A 20,054-nucleotide genomic window follows, 5' to 3' on the forward strand; every position below is an offset into this window, starting at 1 on the left:
ACTCATGGGAATTAAACAATCTATTGTTGAATGTCTATTGGGTAAAGGAGGAAATACAGAGAGAAATCAAAACATTCTTCGAACTAAGTGATAATGGGGACACAAGTTATCAAAATCTGTGGGATTCAGCAAAAGAATTCCTGAGAGGAAAACTAATAGCATTAAATGCTTGCATCCAAAAAACAGAAAACTCAAAAATCAGCAATCTAATAAACAGTCTGGTATGGAAGCAAATTCAGTAGGAGAATGTAGTAGGATTCAAGGGCAGTATTGAGGAGCCATTTAAGATATGGTAATACAATAAATGTGAAATAAGTGGGATTTTTCTCTAGTGACATTCATCTACTTAGGGAGAAAATGGCAAGGTTGCTGATGATATATGCAAGGGAGAAATTATAGTAATGGACCGTGGCATCTTAACTAAGTAAGAAGGAAGTGAGGGCTTGAAAAAGCAGTGAATCAATGCATTATCTAAATGAGACCAAACAACAGTTATTAAAGTAAGTGAACTGAAAGACAGGAGGTTCTTTGACTCTTCGAGTAAATAGAAACCCTGTGTAACATACCCCTGAAGTCTCCAAAGGTGCTGAGCAGTGCAGTTTTAACCACATGCACACAGCTTGAGCTGTCAGGAAAGTTTTTCAGAAGGCCTACTACAGATTTCCTTTAATCAGTAAGCATATAATCTTATTTACTTATAATTTCTCAGAAATACGTCTATTGAGAAAAGTAGGATCCATCAGTACAGCAACCATGTCTCTTTTTATTTTAAGTATTTTAAAATGTTTTAATGCACCAAACTGAAAAGCAAAACACCACTGAAACCAATAGGCTATTAGAGAACCATCCTTAAGTGCTGTTTTGTCTCTCTGCTTATTATTCTCTCTACAGCAATAAGACAGAAATGACACCACCAAATTTGAATGTTAATACATTTCCAAGATAATCTGAACAGCAAACAAATTAGAATCTTGAAACGCCACCTTATACATTCTTCAGAAAACCGTTAGGAGGGCAAAAAGCCCATAAAGCAAGGCACAAGGGTAGGCAATCAGAAGCTGCTGTCCTTCCATGTTCAAGGCCGAAATGAAGATCTTGGAAGCTGAGAGGCTGCACCAGCCAACGATGACCAGGGCTGACACGGTTCCGAACGTGCCCCTGCAGCAAAGACACAAGAGATGATTGCTTTACACCAGGAGAAAAAGAGATTATTGAGACACAGCTGCCTCTGAAATGTCCTTGGTACAATATTTATAACTCCTTTCTCCATTTGTAAAATGAAGATGCTGAACCATATGGGAAAAAAAAAAACCTCAGCCAGCTAGAAAACTCTGTAGTCAAATTCACCATGGAGGCTAAATATTTTATACTTCGGTAAAACCTCAATTAGTAAAAACAGAAGGAACCACCAGCAGTCACTCGTCTGTCAACATTCAAGTCCCAACTCCCGAAATTCCCTTCTATACTACGTTCAGAGCCTTCTCTTCCTTATAGCTACAGATTGCCTTTCTCCTGCTTTCCTCAAAAATTGGCCCACAGTATGAGAAAGGTGAATGGAGTTACACTGCAGTAGGGTGACTGGGCCCCACTACGTCCAGATCCATTTCTTAGGTTTTGTCCGAGATAGCAAAGCCCGACACGGCTCAAGTAGGAAACACATGGACTAGGAAAGCACATATATGTGGAGCCTCCCACCTCACCCCTGAAGTTCTGTTTTGTATGTGTGTGTGTGGATTTTTTAGGATACTGGAATAGATTTGTGCAAATTGGCATCTTCAAAAAGTAACTGCGGAGGCAATCAGTTCTTTAAGAACGAACGGGCAAGTCAGGTGGTTAAGTCTGGCCACCGTGGGAATAGAAAGCGAGGCAGGGGCACCTACAGTAAAAAGTCAATTCCTTTCCTTATGTGAAAAATAGAATTCGTTATGAGCTCATAAGAGCTAGGAGAGATCTCAGGAGATACCTAGTGCCCACTGCAGGGACTTGCTCCGTGAAGTGGGCATTGGGTCAAGCTCTCCGAACTCCTAGCACATTGCTGTTTGCACCATCCAACTGCACTGCCTCACTTGGTCCTAGTTTGACTCTGAAGTCGGAAATTGTGTTTACTGTTTGTGAGAGTGACAGAAATACCTACTTTTAATAATGTCACTGAAGCAAAACGAGTGAAAGTCTGTACTATACTGTATAGCTTATAATGCCCTAGATTATCAGTAAACCAAAAATATTTTTAAAAGCATCCAGTAAATACCATATTTATTGGTTTAATTGATACCTATTAGGAACAGTTTCTAGAGTGATTTAATGTACATGTTTTTTGTGAACAAAAATGTAAAATTATATCTGATTAATTTGAATGATATACTAAATTTCAATTTAATGGCCTTAGGGGTCAGATAGTTTATTCTCCCTTTAATATTAATGTAAAGCACCTCCAGATCACCCTTTATAATTTCAGAATGAAAAGATCCAGACTTCTAATGATTCCCCAGATTCAAAAATTCTAGTTTTTATTTTCTTACTATTTCTGACTATTCTGAAGTTATTTAAAATGCTCCAAATCTCAACTTTGCTGGAAACAATGTTTAAAATTTACAATTTTTAAACCATAGATCATAATAGTATTCTTTTGCAAAAGCAAAGTAGAAGTTATAGAACTGAACTCTGTATTAACATGCCAAACTTCTGTGCTAAATAACACAATGAATGGAACAGCTTACTAAAGAAAACAGCATATGAAATGTGGGATTTTTCCGTGGATAAGACTCAGTAAATATACCTATAACTCATGGTATGTTTAGACATTCAAAGTATACATTTCCCGTCATTCATATTCTTCTCTTTAAAGTGCTGAGCACTTGCTGATAAAGAATTTGCTCTAAGTTATTCATCAAGAATGTTATTTTAAAAATGATACCATATTAAAACAAGAAAAGCATTTATAAGTCATTCTCAATAATGTTATAAAAAAGTTATTTGTGATTATATTGAACAAAAAACATTAAGAGCTTTCCTAAGATGTTTATCTTTGGCATTACTAAATTCTTTATATAATATCCTCACCAATGTAGCATTAATAATCTAAGACTTGCATTATTCAAGAAGAAAATGCAAACTCTGTCTCTTTGGATGTAGAAGAATGAACACTGATGCCAAATGTTTATTTTTCTAAGTGAGTTTAGAACATGGCAGTTGACAAAGGACTGTGGAATCACTTGCTTTTCCTCACCAGAGTGCTAGTGATATGCATAAGCCCTGAGAAATTGCCCAACAGAAATTTATATCTACTGTACCCTCATTAATAGCTTTGAATTGCAAATACTAACTGCCTAAGGGAGAGGAGAAAAAGAAAAAAATGTGTTGACTGAGCATATCTGCTACAAAGTTCTCCGGCATTAATATCCTCAGAGTTCCTGGGAGTTCTGCACTGCAAAGAGCCCAGTGGAGAAAGAACTGTTGCTTCTAGCCTAGCAGGCAGAATGCCCGGAGCAGAAGCAATTTGTCAGTGTTCACCAGGCGCTTACTCTTCCAAAATCAAACAAGTGCATTTTCTGTGGTTGTTATTTGACACGACAATAGGTCGCATTGAAAAACGTGACAGCTTAAAAAAGTTCCAGTTTTAAAGATAACTTGGCTTAATTTGTTTTTTAAATCACTGAAATAGGACTAGCACCTGAGCCCAATCTGACCTACTTTTCTGAATCTGTGTGCGACTTTTAGTAGCCATTATTTCCTTAATTCCACCACCAAAACGACGGGAAAGAGCTTAACTTTTTGCACCGGGGTGGCAAGCCTTGGTGACGGTTGTGCACGCGTGTCAGAGCACACGGTCACTTACTGCAGTGAGAAGAAGACGGCGCAGCTGGACAGGATGACCATGGGCAGCAGGCAGTAACCCAGCACGCTCGCCACACAGCCGTAGGACACCCCTGAAGAGCTCATCAAGTTCAGCAAGGCGTAAACCCCGAGGCAGCCAAGGGCGCTCATGCCATACACGTAACCAAACTGAACTTTCCCTGCCTGAAACAACATGAAGAAAACAGTTTGAACACACAACAGACATCAAGAGGAAATCTGAATGTCAGCAAAGCAGACGGTATTTCAGAGTCAGCTCAGCACTGCCCCATATCTCTGCAGTGCTCATCAGGAGACTGGAGGGCCTGGAATAAAACACTGCCTGTGAAATGAATTCAGATCCTAGAGCAAATACCCCTGACGATACTTGGGATGGAGCAAACATGCTACAAAAAAAGATGAAATATTGCTAGGTTTGTATCATAGATTGTCTATTAGGAGTACAAGGCATAAGTAAAGCTATATGTTGTGCCCGTATTGATTGAATAATTGCATGATCACATAAAGGAATGAAAAAAACATCCCAGTTAGTCTTGGAGATTTACAAGGCGTATTAGTAAAATGAGCAAACATCTAAAGGATTTGCTATGTCAGGTCCCATTCTACGTGTCCTACGCATATTATTTAATCCACATAATGACCTCGTGAGACAGGGACCATTATTATAGCAACTTTACACAAGAGGAAACTGAGGTGCACACAGGTGAAGTAACTTGCCCAAAGCAACATAATGCTAAGCGGTGGAGATTGGCGTGGAACCCAGCATCCTGGCTCTAAAATTCAGATCTTTAACATTAACACGAGCACTAACAAGTCCTAAAATAGTGGGATTTATTTAACCACATTTAACTCAGCACATGCCAAACTTATTTGACCACAGAATCCTTCTGTTCTTCATAATGCCTACGCCAGGCTGACTGACAGTGCCTTATGCAAAGCTGATTTATATAAACCAACTGGTAATGAGTCATAAAAGGGGTGTCGTTATAGAAGTTAGTAGTCTTCAGAGTACACCACTAAGCTTCTAAGGAGGACTCAAAAATAGCCACCATCCCCAAGGCACTGAGGAGTTGGACTCCCCACGAATTCATGCAGGGAAAGTCACAACGTAGCATTGATATTAATTCAACAGGAGATTTTTTAATGTTTTGTAGAACAGGACTGAAACAATATTTTAGTTAATTCTGTGATGGCTTGCTTAACTTATAGCTAACAGCCAAAGTCTGCTTTTGTATACAAGGCTTGCTTGCTTAACTTACAGCTAACAGCCAAAGTCCGCTTTTGTATACAAGGCTTGCTTGCTTAACGCTTGGTTGCGATAGAGAGCTAAAAAAAAAAAAAAATGCTCCAATGTAGTTAGAGAAAAACAACCACGAATAGCTTACTGATAAGGGGGCCAAGGCCTGATCAATACGTGAATAAGCTTATGAGGGGTGTATGTCCCCTTGTCAGAGGTAACTGGCTGTAACAAATTCCAGCAAAGAATATAAAAGACATGTACTCCCGCTGCGCGGGGTCCCTGCCCATGGAAAGAGACCACTGCGTTGGTGCTCGGGGCTTGGACCCTAGTTTGAACTAGTCAATAAACTCCTTTGCCTTTTACAGCCTCAGTGACTCTGTCATTCTGTTCCCGGGGCTGAGGGAATCCGGCTCTAACAGTTTGCTACCTGAGAATGCCAAAACTACAGTAAATAATGCATTTTTTTTGTCTTTACATTAAGTTGGTTATAACTTCTAGATAGAGGTTGAATAGGCTGACTCTGGTTTTCAGGGGAATCATGCAAAAGCAATGAAGGATCTGATAAGTTGATTCATAGCGAGAGCTTTTTAGCTGTCATTTTTCCTTCTCTGTGGTGGTTATCCATGAAGTTCTTTAAAGATACATATTCTGCAATTATTAATTAGGGTAATAGAGAACGTTGTGACCATTTTAGTCTTAAAAATTGTCCACATATTCTGAATTCTTTTTCCTCTGCAGTTAGAGAGGTTGGTCACTACTAAGTTTTTCATATCAGTGGACTTCGCTGATAGAATTCTCCCCAGCATTGGCCACTGATAAGTTCTCATTAAATCTTTTGTATTCTTGTACCTATTTGAGGAAATACTGCTAATTATGGGCATGCTATCAGTTATGCCTTGCCCTACTGGGTGGGTTTCCTCTACTAGGAAAATAGTGACAATTTCGAATTACTTTCATGTATTACGGAAACATTCTACTTAATATTTTACTTGGATGGGATAATTCTAAGATAGAGCTCATTGTAATGTTGTAGTGTAATTTCCTTACACCCAAAGGACACATAACTGTATCTTTCTGGCCCTAAAAGGAGGTTTTATAAATGGAGTATGGCAAATAGAGGGTGGATGAAACTCATTTGGTACTAATAGTAAAATTGTGCCTTTCCTGATCCATCATGGACCTCTCTCTTCATAGCTTCCTCTTGCCGGTTTGTCCAATTTAAGTTGTAATTTTATTTGACCTGCATCACTGCTATTTTTAAAATTTGTTTCAAAGTCTGACAAGAGCTTATAACTGAAATAGAAATAAATATTCCATTTTTTTAACCTCAGATGTTTTCAGCCTCCCTAATTATCACATGTTAATTTAAAATACTTAGTATTCTTCTGATTATGCTTTTTTATATTTGTCATGGATATTGTTTTTCCAGATCACATTCTTAGCCCTACCAGAAAAGTTACATGGAACAATTGCTTTAAACCACTTGTATTCTTTATTTTTATTTTTTTTTTAATTCAGGATATTATGGGGATATAAACATTTTGGTTACATGAGATGGGTTTGCCTCACCCAAGTCAGGGCTACAAGCATATCATTCCCCCATACAGTGTGCCCTGTTTCCATTAGCTATGGGTTTACTCCCCACCCCCCTCCACCCCTGACCCCCACACCTGACCAGCAGCCAGTGAGCATTACTACCATGTGAGCACCTTAGTGTTGATCGATTAGTACCAATTTGATGGTGAGTACATGTGGTGCTTGTTTGTCCATCCTCACTTCAAAGGATGGGCTCAATCTTTATCCAGGATAATATAAGAGGTGCTAGATCTTTTTGTCAGGGTTGAAAATAATTTGGGGGGAAAGAATAATTAAAACTAAAGCTTGTGTTAAGTGTTTGAAGCTGTTTTCTTTGGTTTGTCTCCATCAACCTGAAGAAAGCCCACTAAAAAGTATTGGGTCCTTACATCAACATAAATTATAAAAACGATTGAGTATATAACTACGAATGTCACATATCTGGAGACAGTGACCAGATTTTATATTGGTTCTGGATTTAGTTTTGCTTTCTCTAGAATAATTCCTGTATCAGCCTATAAAATCACCCTTTATATTTTAATTCTAGATATGTAGGGCAGAGTTAACCTAGCATCAAATGAATTCTGAGTTAAATCTTACTTCAATTAATTTCCAGTTGGAGGGTTTTTTTTTGGGGGGGGGGCTCCTTATTGCTCTATATTTATCATAATCAATTCTAAAGTTACCACATCTAATGGTAAAATCGAAGTGAAACTGTTTGCATAAAAAGTTGGTATTTTCACTCATTCTCCTTAATTTTACAACTCAAAGGAACCATAAGAACCACTCAAATAAACTCCTTTTGTCTTGAAGAAAATAAAATGAGAGCCTATAAATTTGTATCCAAAGGTTCAAGATCACAGCCAGTGGAAAAGTTAGGGTAGATCCAGTTTTCTCACTCCCACTTAAGAATTTTTTTGCCTATAATGTTTTGCATTTAAAACATAAGAGAGGATAGTTAAATAATTCCAACTAGCATTATACATCAAAGAGAGATTTTAGTGGGGATAATGCTATCCTTTAAGGAATGCTAACTGTAATATTTTTCTACAGAAAAACAACTGTTATATTACAAATGACTTGAAAAAGAAAGATGAGTTCATATATTAAATTGATTGTTTCTGACTATTTGATTAATTTACATAGCCTTACTTAGCAGCTTAATCTAAGATTATCAAATTACTGTGGCAAAGACAGAAGAAGGGAGGTTAGAGACTAAATTAAAACTGTAGTCGATACAGTATTTGATTTACATAGTATTTACATTTGCTGTAGTACAAAGAAATAAGATGTTATCATTAAATACTTTTCTAGATGATATATATGATGTGATTATTGGACATGGTCTTATGCAGAAATTAGACTATCAGTATTTTGATTGATAATATATAATTAATGAAAAGTGAAAATTATTTAGTTGCAAATGCATTTTATAACTACTTTTAAAAATTATAGTTACATTAAGGGAAAATTATTTTTATGAGAAGTGTATAGCAGTAAGCAGGGGAAGAGAGTTACATACTTATTTTAAGTTATTTTAAAAGTTCCTAGAATCTTTAATTTCCTAAATTATTTCCCCTGCCAAGTTTAACTCTTTGTGCCTTAATGAAAGTATACTTTTCAGACTGGATTGACCATTTCCATCGTTTCTAAAGTATTACTATTCCTGCCTTACTGTAAAATCCGAGACCTTTCCTCATTTATTTTTCTCTTCTTCCTTTTTGTTTAAGCTACGAGTTAGGATGTTTTCTAAACTTGACTTAGGTGGAAACATGTTCTTCTTTACCTTTTGGTGACTCTTAATATCATTGCTTCCAGGTGTAAAGAATGAAAGGGGCCCATACAGAAGGTATATGGTGAAGTTAGGGGAACAAATGCCTTCATAAAAAGCAGAAAACTAAAATTATAGAGGAAATATATAGATTGAGTAAACAAATCATAGGTTATCATTGCAAATTGTTTTATTCATAAATAACTTATTAATTTATTCATAAACCATAATTTATTCAGAAACAAGGAGACTCACCTCCTACTTCACAAGATGTTAGAAGTACTCTTGGGATAGACCGCAGCGGAGACAACGATGCCCAAAGAGGAAGAGAGGTGACTTGTCAGTGTCACCATAGAAATCGCACAGGGATCAAGAAATAAAATTCAGGCCTTATAGTTCCCAAATCCATGTTTTCCTTCAACTATCCCAGCCTGAAAGTCTTTCCTTAATAACAAGAAAGACATAAATGATCTCTCGCTTTGGGGAAAATTTGACTTGGTGGTTTGATTTCTGAAATTCTATTTAAATTTACATTTTTATTAGTTGTAATGCATGATAGTAGCTTCTTTTTGTCCCTATGGCTTGATTAAATATTCTCTCTCACTGGAAAAGTTGAGTCATGTATGAAACCATTTTCACAATCTAAAGCAACATACTTTCTTCTGCACGTCCAAAGCCCTGTCGAAACTGACCCTGGAAATGAGCGGCCTTAAACCCGGCGCTTACCAGCAGCAGGGTGGCTCCCAGGGCCACGCAGAACAGGACGGGGCCCGTGAGGTCCGTTTCGTTCATGATGCTGCCCTCTGCTGGTCTCATTGGGTTTAACACCGTCAAGGTTTTTTGCCATATGTGATCAAAATTGATTCCGAGTTCTGCAAAAAGAAAAACAGAGAGAGTGATATAAACATAGTAATTATCAATGTTATATTCTTTAATTGAAGGTTAACATATTTCATTAATGTACTTAGCATTTTAATCTGATTGTCCTATTATACCTTCTAAAGTTTTATGTTGTATCTTCCATAGAATCTAAAGTTCTATAATATATAATAATCCTTAAAAAACAAACTAAAAAAAAGTTTTTATTGACAAGCAATGATATAAACTAAATATGTTAGAGGAATATTCCATAAAAGAAAAAGTTTCCTGATTTATGTAGCAAATGCGCGCTTAAAATGTAGTGAAAAATTGGGAAATTGACGATATGCAGTCAAAGATAAAATTGTAGCTAATATACCAAAAGCCTCATCCTGTCGCCCATTTAGATATTTCCTCCTTCCATATTTGCAACTGCTAACACTTCTGAAATCTTGTCATATCAACTATGGCATAATTTTTCAATTAGCAGTACTATCTAAACTAATGATACTTATTCCAAGTCTTGGATTTTACTACGACTATGCCTAATGAGAAGAGCAATTTTATGCTAAATGCCTGAAACTCCATTGAGGAGAAAAGGGGAGGGCTCTTTCTGCACATAAAAGTAATCATAATGTGCACTTACACTTTTATAAGTTCAATGCACTATGAGATTCAGTCTGTATATTCCAAGATTAAATTATTGAGACAAGTTAAACTTTCCCTTTTATAAGTGGTAGTGTTAGAATAAAATATTCACAATCAGTGGGGCTCAGTGTCCATGAGTCCAAACTCATGTAGAAATTTCTAATTTTTTTCCTCCTGTACTTATTTTCCAAAGAATTCTGCCTGCCACCACACAGACTCCTCTGCTAGATTCTCTTCCTCTTATAATGTTTTTATAAAGAAAAACACTCAGGCATTTGACATCCACTGAGCATGGAAATAACTATTGACACCATATTGGTTTCTTTTCTCACTACTCCTATAAAAATAAACTCAGAGGTATCTTGGGTAGAAAAAGAGAACAAAGAGAAGACTATAACTTAACTAGCAATCAAACTGATTACCCTCCTCCTATCATTTTTAAACTTCAATACAGGTGAGGTGGAAGCTAGGAAGAACTGAAGCTAAACTACTGTAAGTACAAACATTTTAACTAAAAAGAGCTACCATTTACTAAGTGTTTACTGTGCGCCCTACGAGATTTACATGCATTGGTCTTACACACAATGAAGCTAGTACTGTTCGTGTATTCCCGTTTTATGCATCAGGTGGCTGAGGGTTTGAGAGGTTAAGTAACTTATGCAAAGTCATAGAGCTAGTAATAGAAAATCTAGGTTTCAACATTGGACAATCTGACTCCAGATTGCATGCTTTTAATCATAGAGTTCTGGTTTGGTCAATGTGCATCTAATCTCATAGTAGTTGTATTTTTTCAATTGAGCCCAGTTCTCCCATGGGAAGGGCTATCTTCTTAAATTGATTTATATGTGTCATTCAACTTCCCTTCCAAGGATTTAGCAACCCTCTTTGGTCAGCTACAGGGCATAGCTAAACTTCTTTTACAGCAGCATGTACTGCTTAAAAGACCTTGCATACCCGACATTCTGTGCACAGAATACAAGATGCACTTTTAATGATTCCCTTGACACAGAGGGGCCTTACTCTAAAAACCCAGAGATTTTCAGAGGGTCATCTGGACACTTGTCTGAACTAAGATAGAAAGGGTATTTTACTCATTTCATGCCCAGGATGACATTTGCTATTCCAAGCTTGAAAAAGAAAAAAAAATGCCCAGTTAAATTAATAGTAAGAAAATAATTTCCATTTGAACTTCCATGTTTCATGCTTTATTTTCACATTGTGCTTGTATATTTCTTTATGAACACACTCTTTGAAGAATATGAGCAGGTCATCAAGCTTAAAATAAGGTTAGGATGCTATAATTTTTAAAATAGCATAAGAATTTAAAAATTGAGAAATGCTGTATTTTAAATTAGTTTCACCTGAGGCTTATGTTGTTTTCAAGCTTTATTTTCAATTTTGGCATTAATGCTAACAATAGATTTTCAGCATTTACCACAATAAAGTGGTCTTTCATGCCAAATGCCTTTTTCCTCAAAAAGCATAATTATTTCTGAAAAAGACTCAGATGAAAAATGGTTTATGCAGCATCATTACGGATTCTAACCATTTATTTGATGGCGTAATTAACTTCTGCACATGTTTCAACATAGAGTCATGAAACGATAAATGAGCATAAGACCTACTAAATATTTTCATAAGAAAAAAGATTTTATGTGCTTTCTTCTAAAATATTGCTCCATAATATTTTGGTTTTGAATTTATTACAAGGTATGTGAATGAGATTATACGTATTTATTAATTGTAGATCCTAATATAACACCATATTATACAAAATAAAAGAAGATGAAACTGCTGTGAAATTTGAATGCAAAATTTATTGTTTTGCTGTCATCTAGTGGTAGTAAAGTATATGATATACATGCTATAAAAATGAATTAAAATCTTTATTTTCTATGTAAATTGTGGCATTTGGCTTTTCATATATAAACATCAGGCTATTCTACAAATACAAAATGCCAAATATTGGTAATTTTTTCTGGTCTGACAGACTTGAATTGACTATTATTTTGGAAGATGCATTCGTTAACATATTGACTGTATATTATCAAACACAAAAGTTATTGTTCTTACATAAAACCAAATAACTATTTTAGATGACAAAGCACTTAAGGAATAAATTAGCACATTTTCAAAATAACATGCGTTTGTGCCAGAAATGTTCATTATTATAGCTTCATAATGTTATAGGCCATTTTGATGTGTGCTCAATAAAAACTAGCAAATGCTCTTTATTACCTTATAGAAATCCTGACTATAGCTGTTTCATATCTTTAGACAGATGGGGCTTGAGGCTTTCACAAGTCACCCAGCCTGAAGAACACATTGGATCAAAAGTCTAGATATTTCATAGATTCCAAATGCAAAATTATAGGAGCCCTCTCTTATGCTATATATTTGGTACAGATGATCACAAAGAGAAAAAAAGATCTAGAAAATTCTCTCTGAGCTGTATAAAGTGTGAAGGAAAATCCGGTGTTTATTCACATTTAAGGAGACATTAGAGGAGGATGCATGGAGTGTAGAATGCAGCAATAGGGACATTTCTGATAAGCAGAAATGGTGCAGGAAAAAAATGGTTAACCAGTAAAGGGAAAATTAAAGTTAAATCCTTACTTCACATATTAAGCTAAAAACAATGCTCAAATCAAAAATTTAAATATAAAACAAAAAGTGTTAAAAATTTGACAATCTGTAGAGGGATGTAAATAGTATTGAGAGCTGGAGAAAGAGATTCTAAACAAAAGAGCAACTGGAAAGAAGAAAAATTACCAAGAAAAATATTCTGGGTTTAAAACAAAAGTATTAAATTTTTTATATGTCCCCAAAGACCTATAAACAAATTAGATGGCAAACACATGCTAGGAAAAAAATATTTGAAATACATATTCCAGATAATAAATATTTTTACTACATAAATATCTCTTAAAAATAAACATGAAAAGGCAAACTGTTTAGATTCCAATAGAAAATCTGACCCAAAAACATGAAAAGTAGGAAGAAATTAAAATATTCAATAAATATATGACAAAAAGTCAAACTTTTCCAGTAACCAAGAAATAAAAAGTATTCCTTTTTCCTAAAATATTGACAAAGACATCTCATATTCCGTGAGGGTGTAGTGGAACACCCATTTCAGAAATCAGTTTGATAGGGTAAGTATCTTTTAACCCAGTAATACCACTGTTATAGATAAATCCTGAAGACCTCTGTCCAGGTCACAGGTTGTTTACTATGATGTTCACCAAAGCATTATGTATTATAAGAAACCATTAAGATTTTTTTTAATTATGTTTTTTTTGTGTGATAGAATATTATGAAGCCATTACAAATCATGTTTTCAAATAATACATAATGACTTTAAAGAATGCATGGTATAGAATTGTTCATGATACAAGGTAACTGAAAAGAATAAAAATCTTTGTATCTATAATATGATCCAATTTTCATTTTTAAGTACTCATAAATACATATACATTCATTGAAAAATAGTATTTCATTTTTAAGTATGTATGTGTGTGTATATATGTATACACATAACATACATATACATTTGTAGGAAAATAGAATAAAGGCTCAAGGAAATACATCAAATTGTTAATAGTAGTCATGTTTTGGGGGCAAGATTTGAAGTGATTTTTATATTTTTACTCATATGCTTCTATATTTCCCAAATTCTATACTGAATATAATTAGACAATTGATAGTTTATTTTTTTAAAAACAGAGATGTTGGTGGAGTCAAGAAAAATTTTTAACAAGAATAGCTTATGACTTTCAGGTGTTTATTAATTGCAGAGGCAAAGTAGAATGAACTGGTTAAATATAATTGATCCAAAAACCTAACTGGCTTTTAAAGAGCCAATAGATCTATTATATAATTTTCTGTACTATTTTGAATTCTTCTCCACCTGCCCGTGCCAAGCTGAGATGAGAGAGCTCATATGAATCAGGGAAGTAAAAAAATGGCTTGTCTCCATGTCAACAACAACAACAAAAATATTAATTTGAGAAGCTATCCCCTTTGCTCCCAGTCAAGCATAGCAGAAAATAAAATATGCTGTTCTGAAGTGCTTCATTAGCTGGGGTGGGAAGGGTGGTTGCTTTGATATAACCACTCTGCCAAAAGATGTCTTTGCTGTCGTCTAAACATGGCCAGGGTGTCCAAATTTAAGAAACAGTGAAACAACATTTAATAACTGCAGAAATATCACAGCAAGAGCACAAATCTACTTCCAATTTCCTTGCACAAACATGCAAACAAACTTCCAATGGTTTCAGTGCCTTGGTTTCACAAACTCTTGTTATATGTGAAATAATCACACAGAAAACACTGTACACAACATATTGACGGCGTACATTAAGTGCTAATTATTGCTATTATTCTTTGAGCTGTACACACATTAATAACACTTCCTTAACTTATCTTCTAGCAAAGGAGGCTCTTCATCAAAACTGCCAATGTAAGAAGATTGTGAATAATAATCCGAGCTGGAGGCTGGCTGAAAAAATTGTCCCGCGTAATCTGGTGACATGAGCATTTCTGGAGGAACAAACGAGCCAGGCTGAGGCTGCGCATCCGCTTGTTGGCTAGAAAAACAAAAATACTCGTATTTACACATCTAAGAAAAAAATATCATAAATCAAGTAAGAAAACTACAATTTCTCTTTCATGAATTTGCCTAGTTTTATGAATATTTACCTGTGAAAGAAATAACTTGTTCCAAATGTAACTTTAGTTCAAAAGAGTAAAATAACTGGTCATAGGAAGACTTCTAGAAAATGATCCATACTAACAAATATTAATTAAGAATGTACAGTGTGCTGGACACGTCCCCTCACGTTTTCTCTATTAATACTCTATAGGGTAAAATGTATTCTTAATCCCATTTTACAGAAAGAGAAATAGAGGTTCATAGAGACTGAATGACCTGCCCAGGATCTCGCAATAACACTGCAGGAGCAGGACTCTGGGCTGAGGTTTGCTGCTCACACGCTGCTTTTTCACTGATTTTCAGGGACAGTCACCATCCTGGTGTCCCTGTAAGTCTTTGGAAGCAGCAAGTAAAAATCATAATTTTAATAGTATAGTCAATTCATAGGAAAAAATAAATACATAAACTAACTGTGAATTAGTCTGTAAAAAATAATGCATTTTCCAGTTTTGGCCATTCCCAGACAATTATTGCCAATTGAATTATCTTTTGTGTGTAGCTACATATGTTCTATAGCTGGTTTTAGAGTCCCTCTTTTGAAATGAGCAATTTAGTTTTGCCAAAATATGATGTTTCAATACCTCCTTGACCATGGTTTTGTTTTTTATTTTACCATTTGTATGAGTAAGTTGGAAAACAACAATCTTTGTCAATATCTTCTTGTTAGAACTACAGAAAGGAAGGAAAAAGGGAGAGTATGTGAGGTTATTTGTTCATTTTAAATTGTTTTTATCTAAAAGAAGGGGAAGAAACATAAAGAGGTGTCCATTAATATGTTTAGGTTTCTTTCATCAAAGCCCATGGGACTAAGCTAAATATACAGTACAAGATTCTCAACTTTGAACTACCCATGATCTCTTTATGGTAAAATACTTGCAAAATGGCTTTTAATACTTTTCTTCCAACATCAATCTTAATATGAAATCTAAGAATAACATATTCAACCTCCTTTATATGAGTAAGCCTGGCCAAGAAAATAACCTGTTTTGGAAAAGAAAGCCAGAGAGAGAGAGAGAGAAAGAGAGAGAGAGAGAAACAAAAACACTTAATCATTCACTAACTCAAGTGTAAGCGAATTAGGAGAAGGGACCTGGGTAATATTTTCTGAATGTCCAAGAACATATGCTGATTACCCACTGTTATTATTCATTTAGTCATCTATTATGTTCTTAATTTTTTTCAGCCAAGCAGGCACACTATGAAAAGTATTGGTAGAAAAAAACTATAAATTAGAATCTGAATGGCTTGTTGGTTGATAAAGTCCCCTTAATATGCATTTCTTAAAATGTAAGCCATTCTAGAAGAATAAAAGGGACAAATAATGATGATCAATGGACCAGTGTCTAAATTAGACTACGTCATTGACACACCATCCTGACCCCACCTGACTCATGCCCAGTGGCACTAACTAGCCTTGAGGAAACGTAACCTTCACACTTATTACCCACAAAGCAACCTCTGTAATGAGGGACTTCATACGGGTAGCTACTTTGACGCAGTCCTCCCTAAAGAGAAAAACACATTTTTTATGGAAAAGAATATATCCATGGCTCATCGCTGGTCAAATCCTTTCCCTTCTTTCTTCCATCCGTCTTGCTCCTTCATCTAGCAAAACTCCATCAGGAGCTTGGCGTCTGTCATCCTTATTATAATGAGAGCATAAATTGAAATTCCTTTACCACTTATTTAAGTAAGGAAAATTTTAAAGTTTGTCCTATAAAGGGAAACACAAAATCCTTTAATTATTAAAATTACCATGCTCACCTTGGATAACTATCTAAATTTAAATTCTCTTTTTTGTCTTATAACTTTGACTTTGTACCCTTTGACTATAATATTTAACACATCTCAATGAACAAAACCCATGCAATAACAAAATAATGACATTATTAGTCCAAAGTCTCACCCAAAATCCTCTGTAAATAACCTAACCCAATGCTCATGTTTGAGGCCTTTTCCCCAAAATTGCTATGAAATACTAGAAGACCATGTCTGAAGATTCGGAAAACATGATGATGATTCAGTGTTGATCTATTAAAATGCTACCAGAACATTCAAAGGGAGTTTTCCAGTTTTCCTCACCTTTCTGCAGCAATATCTAACCTTCAAATAATATAAATAGGTTTCCCATTTCAAAAATTGGAAAAATATAGTGGGAAAATATAGCCTAGGTAACTAGCTATAGATGGCTGGAAATTATCCCCTATCTGAATTACTGAATAGTTGTGTGTTTGTTGTTGTTGTTGTTGTTGTTGTTGTTGTTTGAAAGAGAAGGCTTCTCCTTGTTCATTCCAGAACAAGAAATGTTTTTAAATACAAGTATCTTCCTTGTCTTAGTAAGTGCAGTCAACCAGCTTTCAGATCAGTACTCCATCAAGCCAAACAGAATTTTTAAAATAAGCCCCCATATACTGGGAGCAGGGGTGAGGGGAGGGAGAGAGTGAAAGAGAGAAGAAGAGACAGAGACACAGAAGCTGAATGATTGATTGGAACTCTCCTCTGGATTCCTATGTCTTTTATCAGGATGATGAGCATCTTTTTCTTATTTGGGGTATATTTTAATTGAACTATTCGTAGTATGAATAAAAGATCCTATCTCTGCAGGTCCTTTGATGTACACTAGTAAATCACTGACCTGAATCCATCTTTTATGGACCTCATAAAACTACCACAGCTAATGTGCCCTTTCCTAATTCCTGACACTACAGTGTGGGTTGGAATTTAAATGTTACTGCATCCAAATCAGGACCTGGATTTAAATACTGAGCATCTAAAGCAGGCGGGGCCATCAACCTGATATAATATAATTATGAGCTTTCCCTCATTTGGTTATTTTATTACTCATATAGTGGTTGTACTTTAAAACATCCTTTCCTACACACTATCACAATTGTTTTCTGTTACAATTTATGAAGTAGGTATTATTAATGTCCTTATTTTTCTGACTAAAACAGTCAGAGAAATCTTTCCAATATCACAAAGACAATATCTCCTAGAGCCAGAATTTGAACCAAATTCTTCTTACTCTAAATGCCGTATTTTGCTACTAGTAAAGGACAAGTACTAAATTCTTAATCATTTTATTTTCAGCTCAAGTAAAATTTTCATTGTAATTAACATATTTTGAAATATGTTCACCTTGATTCCATGATAACACACTATTCACACTATATCATAATTGCATATTTCATTGCCTAATTCCTTAGCATAAAATCATACATTTTGTGAGGGAAAAGACTGTGGATTTCATCTTTATCTTCTTAATTACTGTCACGTAAGCAGGCATTCAATAAATGTTTACGAAAGTAAATGAAATCTATTTCTCAAGCAGTATCCTGCAAAATATCAGGGAAAAAGAAAATGCTTTCTTACTTGCCCAGGACTTGTATTCAGACTCCCTGTTAAGTGATATTTTGAAAAGAGGAGACAAGTCATTTGCTCAGCCTGGGCCCGAGGTGATAAGGGGCATCGATGGAGAACTGGATTAACTTCTCTGCCCTTTGGTGACATTTTTTTTCTTGGGGACTTTACTGAGATATGCTGAGATAAACTTTGACTTCTCCCAAGGAAACCTCCTTACCTAGAACCCCTTGCAATAATATTAAGACTTTTAAAAGTGAGAGCGAGATAAAGTACTTACTTTCCAGATCCATAGAGATTTCCATGGGCATTAGAGTCATTACAGCTCTGCTCCTGATTATCGATGGTATAATTAGATTGATAAAAATCGGAGTCAAATTGCCCCAAGTTTGACATCCTGAAAAATAAGAGTTTTTTTTTTTTTTTTTTTACTAAATTCATGAGTCAATGTAACTTCTTTTGAGACATTTACAAAGATTAATTGATGATATGGTTATGACTGAATTCCTATGGGAGAACAAGGTATTCTTTGAAGGGGTAAATTAAGTATTGAGGGAAGGATGTGGAAATATATGCTGGAAAGTCATTTGCAAAATGCATTATATTCAACCACTTCTGAAATTTTCACACCCTGGACCATGACTTTGACTAAATTGACTTTAATTGATCTGAAACAACTAACATTCTTCCCCAAATAGCTTATCCTTAGCAGTTTAAGAGAAAAAGTTTAAAATTTGGTACACATCTAGGTTTTCCCTTACGCAATGTCAGTTCTTCACTTTAATGATGTGCGCACATGCAAACATACACACACACACACACACACACACACACATATACGTACACACACTCTTACAGCAAGACTATAAAGCAAATGGCTGATAACAGTAATACTATTTAAGTTTGATTTTCCTACAGTTTTAAAGTTTGCTAACAGCCTCCCTGTTCCCCAAAACAAAAACAAAGCCCTGAAACCTATTTTCTAGTTCTAGTGGGCAATTCCTAAACAGTGTTCAGAATGTTCTCATTCTTCATTTCCTTTGGATCCTGTACCTGCACTTCTGGCTGAGTTGGAGAGGGAAAGACTCAGTACTGCTAAAGGAACAGGCTTTTTTCCTGTTAATATATACCCTTTATATAGTTTCTACTCACTTCTGGGAATGAAGAGGAAGACCTTGAACTAGACCTAATGGCCAGGAATACCAGAGGGAAAAAGAGATTTGAGAGCAGAAAGAGGTGAGGGAAGAAGAAGGTGTTAGAGAAATAAGAGTGGGTCCTTTGATAAAAATTAGAGAATGGAGAAGAGAATTCTCAATGAACAAATATGATGATTCAACTCAACATTTTAATCTTTATTTTTCTTGGAAAGAAGATTTTTTTTAAAAAAAGTGAATTTAAGAATCACTAGGAGTAATCCATGTAATTACAATCATCTGTGGAATACTACTTATTATAAATTTCAAATGAAATTGCATAAACAGCCTTAACTCTAAGGGCCTCATTAATCAGAAATATTCGAGGAACAAATGTCACATATATCAAATTTGTTCAGTAAAAATACAAAAACCTCTTCTAGAATTAGATGCAGCAAATCACACATCTGATTTAATAAATCAAGATTTTTCATTAGTAATGTGTATAAAAGTAGCTATGAATTATGTGAACTAAAATCAGGACCTAGTGATAAATCTTTTAATAACTTATAATTTAAAGAACTTAAAATTTAATAGCATAACTTTTTCAATACATGAAAATATGTTATAAAGCATAGGGAGTAATTTCTTGAGAATACACTAAGTTTTCATAACATGCAAAGCTTTATGTAATATGGCTATTGGTATTAGAGTCCTTACATAAACCAGCTTCATATTTTGTTTCTATGCCAGGTCTTTTAGAAGGATCAGACACATACCTCTATGTATTTTATGTGGAAAGATCCTCCAACTAGCGTAGCTTTACATGAGATTCTTAAAGCAAATCTGTTTGTGGAAAGATGACGCTGCTGGCTATATATATGTGTTTCTAAATTTGTACTC

At 35.1% G+C, this 20,054-nt stretch overlaps 1 protein-coding gene across 1 annotated transcript; it reads right to left on the bottom strand.

Annotated features, from left to right (window-relative positions):
- Positions 1-869: 869 nt before the first annotated feature.
- On the bottom strand, positions 870-19,990 carry YIPF7 (Yip1 domain family member 7). Its single transcript, XM_045532944.1, is given in 6 exon segments — positions 870-1,158; positions 3,836-4,017; positions 9,165-9,310; positions 14,355-14,533; positions 18,299-18,415; positions 19,931-19,990. Coding segments are annotated over 5 exon segments (786 nt in total). The 5' UTR covers position 18,415; positions 19,931-19,990; the 3' UTR covers positions 870-995.
- Between the last annotated feature and the right edge of the window lie 64 nt (positions 19,991-20,054).

This window comes from Lemur catta, chromosome 19, assembly GCF_020740605.2.
Source record: "Lemur catta isolate mLemCat1 chromosome 19, mLemCat1.pri, whole genome shotgun sequence".
NCBI lineage: Eukaryota > Metazoa > Chordata > Mammalia > Primates > Lemuridae > Lemur > Lemur catta.